The sequence below is a fragment of the Molothrus aeneus genome, chromosome 17, assembly GCF_037042795.1.
Source record: "Molothrus aeneus isolate 106 chromosome 17, BPBGC_Maene_1.0, whole genome shotgun sequence".
In the NCBI taxonomy this organism is placed as follows: Eukaryota; Metazoa; Chordata; class Aves; order Passeriformes; family Icteridae; genus Molothrus; species Molothrus aeneus.
The window spans coordinates 14,581,258-14,591,704 of NC_089662.1; the positions used below are offsets into that span (position 1 = coordinate 14,581,258).

Below are 10,447 nucleotides of genomic sequence, written 5' to 3' on the forward strand. Positions count from 1 at the left end.
CAGGATTTAGAGACTGATCATTTCAATTTATGCCCAGAACAGGTAGGGCAGCAATGAAAGCCTCTCCCACCCAACCCCACCCCTTCTCACCAGTGTGCCTCAACCCTGCCCTGGAGGGACCACCTGGAGGGCTGAGCAGGGAGTTCCCATCGTGCAATAAAGGCCCCGGCCCGCAGTAAATAGCAAAGAGCAGGCTGGGCTTATGGCTCCTTAACAGCCAGGGTCCCTCTGGTCACAGAGCTCCTGCAGAGGAGCACCTGCTGCTGGAGTCCCCAGTCCTTTCCTAACACTGCCTTTCAGTCTTGGCAGGAAACACCACAGTGAAATTTTCCCTTCTCCTTTTCCTGAGGTCGGTGGGAAAATCGTCCCTTGGCTGTTGGAAATGGCTCCCATCAGTGCCAGGCTTGCAAGAGCCTTCCCAGAACCCTGGGCTGCTGGGGATGGCTTCCTTCTCCCCAGGCCCCTTCACCATGGGCAGATTTGCCTCCTTGCCCTTTTTGCCAATCCCTTTCCCCTGTGCCAGCCTTGCTCAAGGACTGTGTCCCCTTGCAAGCAGGCACAGGCCCGTATGACAGGAGGCTGAGAGCCTCATTCCCTGCTGGAATTCACCTGTTGTGAGCGCCCCATCCCTCACAAGGCAGGCTCCCCTCACCCTGGGGGAAGGCACAATCAACCCATATTTGTTATTGACAGAGGAAGAACTACCAAGGAGCGTTAGATTTCCCCATAAAGCAGGAACATCTATTCCTCTAAATAAAATGCTTTGCAAAAATAACAACTAAACCCAAGCACGGCACAAACTGGGAGCCATTAGCAAATCAGGCTTCTGCAAGTGCAGAGCTAAAATCCAAATAACATTTTCCAGTAGCCATTAGTCTCACTCAGATTGCCCAATGCAGGCATCACTGCTTTTCTCAGCATCTGCTTTATCAGTTGTCTTCCAGCCCAGGGAAGTCCGTGGCTCTTGGCAGCAGCTCCTGCTGATGTGCAGGGGTTATTGCTCAAGAGCCTTTGATCAGCAGCCAGGCTCCATCACACCGAGCTCTGAAGCCCTGGCTGCCAGGGCTGGCCAGCACAGAGGCTGGATGGGCTCCCTCCGTGCAGCAGGACTGCTCTTGGACAGCATCTCATCAGCACGTCCCTGGACAGCCAGCCTTGCCCTGAGTTGGCCACAGTGTGCCCCGGGGCTGGGCAGGCTCTGGGGCTGTGTCTGCACAGCTCTGGGCTCAGCCTGCAGCTCCTGTGCAGCCCTGCTCTGCTGTGCACTCACTGCAGTGCACCAGGAGTGTCATCTCCTTTTGCACAGCCAGTCACAGCCAAATCAGCTCTCAAACTGCAAAACACATGAAATAAAGTGCTCAGAATATGCCGGGGCATGTGCTACGAAACTGAGCAAGGCACAAAAATTTTCCCAGAGACACGCGGACCATGTATATACAGATCCATGTAAATAATCCCATGTAAATGCAGATTTATGCATTTATCATTACTCATGCCAGTAATAATAGTTCCACTGAAATCACTACAGCTACATGTATAAAATGAAGCACATGTGTAAGATCAGGATCTAAATATGGAACAGGCAAATTCACCTGCAGCTATGGCAACTGCACCTGGAACTGCAGATGCACATACCTGCATGAGCCTCTGTTATGTTAGGGGCTGGCTGATAATATTAAGATATGTGAAACACTGGTGGAAAAGGCAAGACCAGAAACTGTCTCTTCTGTTCCAAAGCTCCGTATTTATCCCTTGCATCTTAATTTCTGTCAGTATTCTGCACTCATTACTTCTGCAGTTCTGCAATTTGCTTTAAAAGGGGTTGAGGACACTGTAGCTGCACTCAGACATCAAGGCCTTCTGCCATTCTCCTACTCCTTCAGATTTGGGGACTCAGCCCAGCAATCAGCACTATTCTTAACTTCAAGCACAGAAATGTGTTGTGCCACCCTGAGTGGTCATCAATAACTCAGCAGCAGGAGAGCAGCCCTGTGCAGAGTTTGGGTTTCTTCACAGAGCTGGCACCGAGGCTGGCTTGTGTGCTCGACTGAAGTGTTCTTGGCTAGAGGCCAGCCTGCATTCCTCTAAGCAACCAAACTCCCTGATAATGACTCCTTTTTTTCATAATTCTCCTCATCTCGTTGTGCCAAGTTATCCCCCAGATATTCTGCTCCTGGTACACTGAAGTGTCAGACACGCTGAGATCTCTCAGTAAGTTACATTCTTTGTTTGTTCTCTGGCCCTCTGTTTTGCAAAAAGCAATAGAGACAGGAGCTGTGTTTTACTGTTGCAGGACACCTGGGCTCAGAATGCCTGTCAGAACCGTGCACCCCGAGCTGTGTGTGGATGGCAGAGGCTGGGGAAAGGAGCAAAACTCTGTTTGTGCTGGAGCCACCCTTGTGCTCTGCAAAGCGGCTCCAGGCACTTTCTCTACTTCTTGTGATTCCCTTCCTGAATTGCTGCAGCCAAGTAATTGTTTCATCATGTTGCTCTGAAATATTTTCCCATCGTGTCACCATCACATTCATCTCTCCAATGTTCATTTCTCCTCTGCTCACTTAGAGAGGATCTATCCCAAAGCATCGCGCCCAGGTGGGGAGGGGAGGCGGCGGGGGAGGCTCGGGGGTTTTGGTGGTTTGGAGTCCTGATTGCTGTCCCTGTCATTTCTAGGCACCAGCAGCGAGCCGCTCACCACAGCCCTAATAACGCTGTTGCAATCCACTGGCAAAGGCCCGGTATTTATAGCAAACAAACAAGTCCGGGTGCGGGCGGGGCCGGGCACTCCCGCCCCTCCTGGCCAGAGCCCGGCTCCTCCGGAGGGGCTGCGCGGAGCCTCGGGGCCAGGGCTGAGCCAGCGCCTCCCCTTCCTCAGCTCCGAGGGGATTTATTCTGCAAATTCTATCAAACTGGGAGACCCAACTAAACCTCTGATTAAATACCCTGAGCTCTGGGAAGGTGCTGTGATCGCTATGGAACGTGTGATGCAGGAATCCCAAAAACAAGGGCCAACGGGACAGGGCAAGGTGAAAACCAGATGTAGATCTCAGTCTTTCTTAATTTTTAATTAGCTCCAAATTTTTATTTGTTATTATTTATTGTTATTATATAAATAATTTCCATAGTAGATATATTTGGGGGGGATAATTCATAATAAATGAGAATTAAATTTGCCACTACTTTGTGAAATCGTGGCACCCAGTTGGAAGGTTTGGAATAAATATGTCCCTGTTGTAAATGCAAATCAATGATCTTAAGCAAGTGTTAACGCACTTCTCCTCATTTTGCATTCCAGCCCCATAGATTCCCACATCCATCCACCAGCACGTCTAGGAGGGGAGAAAAGCTTTTACTCAAAATAAAACATTTGAACCATTGAGCAGGTGGGGAAATGATCACAAAATTTCCAATTCGCAGTAGATCAAATGCAGCACGTGTAGGGAACGAGGGCCCTGCCAGCCCTGGGAGCTGCAGTGCCCGAGCAGCCTGGCTTTCATTTGACAGAGGAGCAGCAGTTAGTACAGAGAGATGCATGAAATTTCCTGCATCTTCTAAGAGTCACCAATGGAAAGCAATGGGAAAAGTGGAAAGCAGCATCACAGTGTCAGAATTGCACTGGGTTGCTCATGCTTTGGGCAGATAACAGAGTGATAATTGAAGAACTACTTTCAAAACTGTAATTGTATTTTTAAATATATATTTTTTTAACTGCTACCTATGATTCGTTTTGCAGAACTAAGCACTACTGAATTCAAACACCTTATAAACCAGTGCTTTGGAAAGGGCGTATCAGTGCCAAGGATTTACAGACTGACTTCCACAGAGAAAAAGCTCGGTCGCTTTAGCAGCAATAAGAAAGACCCATAGAAATTGACCAATGTTAATACATCATTTGAAAAGAAATATAAAAATACAAATAAAAAGCCCAAATGAAACGCTGGTTATAAATTTGATAAAAGCGAGAGCAGCTGCCCGTGCCTGGAGCTCTCAGCATGGTTTGCCTACCACGAGCTGTCCTGGGTGGCTGCAGGAAGAGAAGCTCAGCAAGCCCTGTCCCAGGCCAACTGAGACGTTCCAAGTCCTGCTCTCAGCCAGCAGAATCTTATTTGTCATGGGAAACTAAATCAATATTTGGAGCTGAGACACTGTTTGGACAGGGATTTTCCAATCCCCCCACTGCAATTAGAAAAGGTATTTGGAATCTTTTGTCTACTTTAGTGCTTGGAATTTTCTCAGATTCATTTACAAGCTATTTTTTCCAGACAATTATTTTCTAGGAAATGTTTTAATTACCTGGGTTTTTTCATATGCTGTTTTAGAGGGCAGAGTATTTCATGGCCTCCATGCATTTAATGGCACTACAAAGCTCCTACAATGTAAGTTATGAGGGTAATACAAGATTAAGAATGAAGGACTGGGGAATTCTCTTTCCTAGTCATTCACGGATTCCTTCTGAGATGACTGTAAAATTGGTGTGTTTATGGCTTAATTTTCTTGTCTGTACAAAAAATCATTGCTGGACAAGGGTCCTCCCGAGGTAGAAATCTGTCATCCTAATTCAGAGATACCTTGGAGTACAGCAGTAATTTAAACATCATTCCTTAAATTGCAGCCACGCCGCCCTGGCTCTCCTGCACCGGGGCAGGCAGGGTTTAGGGATGGGGATTAGCTCCTTCATGCCTGGTGGAGCTCAATCTCCAAAACTGGACTAGTATTTAAACAGATATAAATACCTCCAGTACATCTTATCTTTCAATCTACCCTGCCTTCGAACTCTTGTTGGAAACTTTTTTATTTAGAAAGAACGAAAGAGAGAAAGAAAGAAATGTATCTGAGGACACCTCCAGTCCTCCAGCAATTCCACCTTGGGCAGCCCTGGGCTCTGCCTGGGAGCTGTGTGTGAGTTTGGGTGACATTGTGTGGCCTCCAGCAGAACAAGAAAATAGGATCTAAGGATGTGGATAGGTTTCGTAATGATACAAATAGTAGAATAAACAGCCAGGGGAGGCTGGAGTAATCATCGTCACGAGGGACGGCCAAGACAAGATCTAACGTCTGTCCTGCCTGCAAGAACTTGAGTCATGCTGGTGCAGGAGCAAGCTCACCCAAGAAATCTATTTTAGGGGCTCGTAAAAACAACTAAACAACTGAACTGCACTGTACAAAGTAAAAGCAAATGGGGGAAATCTGTGTAGGGCTAACCCTGCCCTGCTCACGGCTGCACAGCCCTGGGGCAAGCAGAGAATGAGCAGCCACTGTCAGGGAGGGCTCCAGCCGATGGACCTGCAGGAGGCTCTGATCCTAAGGGTCAAAAAAAGCAGAGCAGCCCTTTCAGTAGAAAACGTTTTGCTTAAAGAGACACTGGAAATAAGCAACAAGTTTTGGATTTGTCCTGCAGCCCCCGGCTGTTTGTGTGGAATGTATAGGAGCAAACTGAAGGCCGCTGTCTTTGCACTGAAATCCCCTTTTGTGCTCAGCTGTCAGAGCACAGGCAGCAGAGGAGCTTCTTTCCCCAGGCACTGGGAATCTGGATCGAAAAACTTCACGCTTAAATTTGGCCTAACAGGAAAATGGAAAATGCTGACTAAGACCTGATCTTCTGCCCAGCTCCCTCCACGTAACCAGCCCGGGTCTGTTCACTCCTTACAGACCTTAGAGCATGGAGTAACAGCCAGCAGCTCCAGCCAGGCTGGCCTGTCCCAGCAGCAGGCACAGCCTTGGATCCCCCAGAACAAAGTCCTGGCCTGCCCCAAACCTCCTCCCCCTCCTCCTCCTCCTCCTCCTCCTCCTCCTCTGCACCCCCCACTCGTCTGCCTCTTGCCCCAGCCAACACCTCTCATCAGAGGATCTACCTGCAGTTCTTAGGAGTTTTTAGGAGAACATCTCCAAGCAAAGGGAAGGGGGTGGTTCATGAGCCTCTCACCTGGTTGGGTCTCATGGGAGCTTCCTGAGCAATGCCCGAAATTACCGAAATCCAACAGAAATGCTACTTTCTCATGTTTATTCCTGTAAACTACAAACATAAGAAATGCTGAATCGTAAAGAATAGGAACTATGTAAAGAAAAAAAAAAAAAACAAACAAAACCAAACACAAACAAAACCTCATTTCATGCTTCCTCCCTTACTTTTTCTTCCTCCCTCGCACTTCAGACTCGGCGTTATTTGCCAAAGATTGGTCATGGTTTGGATAGCACATCTTGCTCTACACGTTCAAAACAGCATGAAGTGCAGAAAAAAACCCAACACAAACACCTCCTCCCCAAACAACACCCAAGCAGCAGCTAAAGCAGGTGATTAAAGGAAACAAAATGAGGCAACAAGAACCGGCTAAGGCTTCCAGCTCTGCTCTTTGCTGAGTTTCTCTTGGGGGTTTTGGGGTTTGGTTTTGATTATTGTGTTGTGGGTTTTTTTTTTTCCTTTCTCTCAGAGAAAGCTAAAAGACCAACAAAAATCCCTATCCCTGATCACAGCATTGAGCCAGAATCAGCTGGAATTTCAACCCCGTGTTTAATCTAACTTTAAACATGCCTCCAAAATAAAACAAGCTACTTTTTTTTAACCTAGTCATAAAGTTTATTAAAATTGTTCATTAATGCTTCAAATGTAGCAAGAATGCATAGATCCCAAAATATACATATGTATTTTCTTATAGAAATAGATTATTCTTTATAATAAAAAAACTGTAGGAACATCTTTAACAGATTACTCAATCCATGACTGACAGTTACACGAGATTGCATCATGTACACAGCATTCCCAGCCATGCTTAAAGGATTGCATCACTTTGCCCTTGCTCTCCTCTCGCTCTTTTAAATAACCCAGCGCCCAGCAGAGCCCGCCCGGGCCGGGGCCGGGGTCCCTCCGCGCCCCCTCCGCGCCCGCCCCGCTGCAGCCCCGGCCCCGCTCAGACCCCGCGCGGCGGCGGAGCCTTCCGCCAACATGTCGGTAAAGACAAAAAAAACCCAAAAAAATATCCAACAACAACAACAGCACAAATGAAAACCAAACCCGCCCGCCCGCCGCGGGCTCTCGCCCCCCTCGGCCCGGCCCCAGAGCGCGGAGCGGGGCCGGCGGCTCCGCTCGCCCCGGCCGGGGGTCAGCAGCGCGGCGAGGAGGCGAGCAGGGGCTCGGGCAGCTGTTTGAACAAGTTCCTGAGGGTGCTCAGCTCCCGGGAGAGCTGCTCCACCTTCTTCTGCAGCCGCTCGTTCTCGGCCGTGAGTTCCAAGACTTTATGCTGCGTCTCCAGGTTGCGCATTTTGGCTTTGTCGCGGCTCTTGCGCACCGCGATGTTGTTCCTCTCCCGGCGGAGCTTGTACTCGTCGCTGTGCTTGTCCACGCACTTCTTGGGCTTGTTCTTGCCCGCCGGGGCGGCGGAGTAGCCCCCGCCGGCGGCGGCGGACTTGGAGGACTCGGAGGGGTTGGGGGTGCCGGGGGGGCTGGAGGAGGACGAGGTGGACAGGTTCCCGCTGCTGCCGCTCGGCACCGACTGGTAACCCAGGTAGGAGCGCACGGTGCTGCCGTAGGGCGAGGACATGCCCCCCGGTCCCGGCCCCGCGCCCCCTTCTTCCTTACGGGGCCCTTTGCAAGAGTCCAGGGTCTCGAAGACCGGCTCCACTTTGGTTTCCACGATCTGGGGCGGGAAGCAGCCCGGCAGCCCCCCCGGCTTGTGGCTCTGGCTGGCGCAGGGGTGGCTGTGCCGGGCGAGGCTGATGTAGGTGTAGTCGGGCTTCTTGCTGCCGCCGCTGCCTTTATAGTCCTCGGCGAAGAGATCGGAAAGGAAATCTTGGCCGGCGCCGCTGCTGCACGGAGGCTCAAAGTTGCCCCCTGCTGCTGCCGCGGGAGGCGGCGGCTGCGACGCCAAAGGCTCCAGGTACGGGCTGAAGTCGATGGCTCGCTCGTGGTCCCCGACGGTGAGCTCGGTCATGGAGCGGCCCCCGGCCGCCCGCGGGTGCAGCTTGTTGAGAGCAGCCAGACAGTCCGCCTCGTAATAGAAATTAGCCACTTCCATGGATTTAAAGGCGGGCGGCTGGATGGGGAGGCATGCTGCGTCCCAGGCCACCAGGCGTTGCATGAAAGCAAAGGGGGATGCGGGGAGGAGGAAACGACGCAGGGGGCCCCCCCCGGCAGAGGGTCAAGCTGCCGCCGTCGGGGTGGGGGGCTCCAGACCCTGCCGCAGTCTCTGGCCTGGGCACGGCCCCGCGGCGCTGCCCGGCCGGGCTGGATCAGTCCCTGCGGCGCGCCGGGGCTTCACCGCTCCGGCAGCTGCGGCGGGGGCTGGCGCGTCTCCTCCGGACCATCTGGTTCTGGGTCCCGTGTCCTAAAGTCTCTGACTTAGGAAAGTTCCTTTCCTCAGTTATTTATAGGGGCGGTGGATCCCATAGCAACAGGCGCGTCACCGCCTGGCCGCCTGCCACTCCGCACGCTCCGCGCTGCCGGTCCCGGCCCCGGAGGAGGCTCCCGGGGCGGGTGCGCCGGTGCCGTGCCGTGCCCGCCGGGCCGCCCACAACAAACCCGGGCAGGGACGGACGGACGGACGGACGGACGGAGGGAGGGAGGGGCCGGCTCCGGGCCCGCAGGTGCGGGAGGTCGGGGCTGGCCGGGGCGGCAGCGGGCAGCGCTCAGCCCCGGGGCCGCGGGGACAGCGTGTGCCGGGCACTGCCCGTGCTGCCCCGTGCCCGCCCGGGCTCCGCTCGGGCACCGCGGAGATAGATAGGCAGTGCCCGGGGCTGGCAGCGCCGCCGCGGCTGGGCACGGATCGCTCTGGGTCTCGTTTCACCTAGGGGAAATCAAGGCAGGAAAGATTTTTCCAAGTTCCTTTTGGCAAAGCGGGGGGAAGGCTGCAAACCGAAGGATCCCGTTACTCTGCGTGCCGGGCTTGCTTTGGTGAATCCCGCTGGCAAGCAGGAGTGTCCCGAGGGACGCGCCCAGAGCCACTCTGCACAGTGCGGGGCTGGAGCAGGGCACTGCCCCAGCTTCCGCCGGCGGCCGGAGCCCAGCCAAGCCCGCGCTGCCTCCCCAGCGCTGCCAGCACCCCTGGGGGCCTGAGCGTTTGTCTTGGCATATTTGCTTTGCACGATATGGTGCAACTGTCAGGGCACACACGGGAACCGGGAATAGGGAACGGGCGCTGGAGCCAAAGGGGACGGAATGGGGGTCAGAGGAGAGTTAGATTCCTGTGTCAGAACGTGGAATCCAAAAGTTTTGAGATTTGCGGGGTAAGTTTGGGAAGGAAGACTGAATGCCGATGTCCGTTTTAATTAAAGACACCCACCTTGGGAATCAAACTTATATTTTCACTCTCTTACTCCCACATTTACCTGTCTACAAGCTGATGATTCATGCCCAGAATAAAGGACATTAATTTAAAACAAAACATATAATTAAAGGAAGTAGGAGTGTCCTCCCTCAGTAAAGAAGACCTAGCACTGCAGGGAAAATGACACTGCCTCTTAGAATAATGTGAAGCAATCCTGCGGTGTGGGAAATATTGTAACGTTAAGCCAGAGGAACAGGTATTGCATTATATGATTCAAACAGTCAACTGTTCTTAATGTTCAAACCTCAGAACTCTGAAAAGAGGAAGAATTCAAGAATCAGTCAGTGGATCATCAGACTTTTTCTTTCTTTCTTTTTTATTTTTCTTTTCACGTTTTAATAGGGTTTATTGGTTTGTTTCCATAACAAAAGCTCCCTAACAGGTTTTCAGGCTTCAAATATTTCTAGTTCCATCTTTATCTACCAAGTTAATCTTTGGTGAATGCGCTAGAGATTAAATTGGAGCTGGGCCTGGCCAGAGAGCTGGGTCTGGAGATTGTATTTGGAGCCCATACCTTCATAAATACAAACATCTGTATTGGGTGCAAATACTGGCAAGCTGCAGTGAGCCAGGGCTTGTTCTTCTGGCTGTTTACTCCCTCATCCTGTGCCTTTATCCTGCATTCTGATCTGGCAGTTACATCCAGTGGCTGCCCTAACTGGCCCTTCCAACCGAACTCTTGAAAATCAGCCTCGTGTTTCCTACCCCGAACGGTCCCAGGGCCCCAGGGGCAGGAGCCAGGGCAGACCAGCTCCTGCCACCACCCCGGGAGCCCTCCTGGGTGGTGACCTGCTGCAGGCACAGCTGGTCTGCCCTGGCACTGCCCCACAGGTCTCCAGCTTGCCGTGGTCCTCAAGCTGAAGTCAAACGTTAAAGCTGCTTGCTGAAATTCCTGAACAGATTTTCAAGATGTTTTTGGAGATCTGAGTTTGCCCTCTTCAAATTTCTGCCCTATTCTCTGCTGCTCTGCAGCAGAAAGTTGTATTCCTGCCTGGGGTTAATCTTCCCTAACAAAATAAAGTCTGTGCAACTGTCATGTGAACCAGATTCTATCAGGGCTGGCGTGGCCCACACCTGCTCTCCCGGCCAGTGCTGAGTAATCCCGCAGTCACCCCGATCACGTCAGCTGGGGT

General features: G+C 51.9%; 1 protein-coding gene across 1 annotated transcript; it reads right to left on the reverse strand.

Moving 5' to 3' along the window:
- Positions 1–6,547: 6,547 nt before the first annotated feature.
- On the reverse strand, positions 6,548–8,307 carry CEBPB (CCAAT enhancer binding protein beta). The gene has a single exon (XM_066561586.1). It carries the CDS (start codon positions 8,067–8,069, stop codon positions 7,095–7,097), a length of 975 nt encoding a protein of 324 aa, XP_066417683.1. The 5' UTR covers positions 8,070–8,307; the 3' UTR covers positions 6,548–7,094.
- Positions 8,308–10,447: the final 2,140 nt, after the last annotated feature.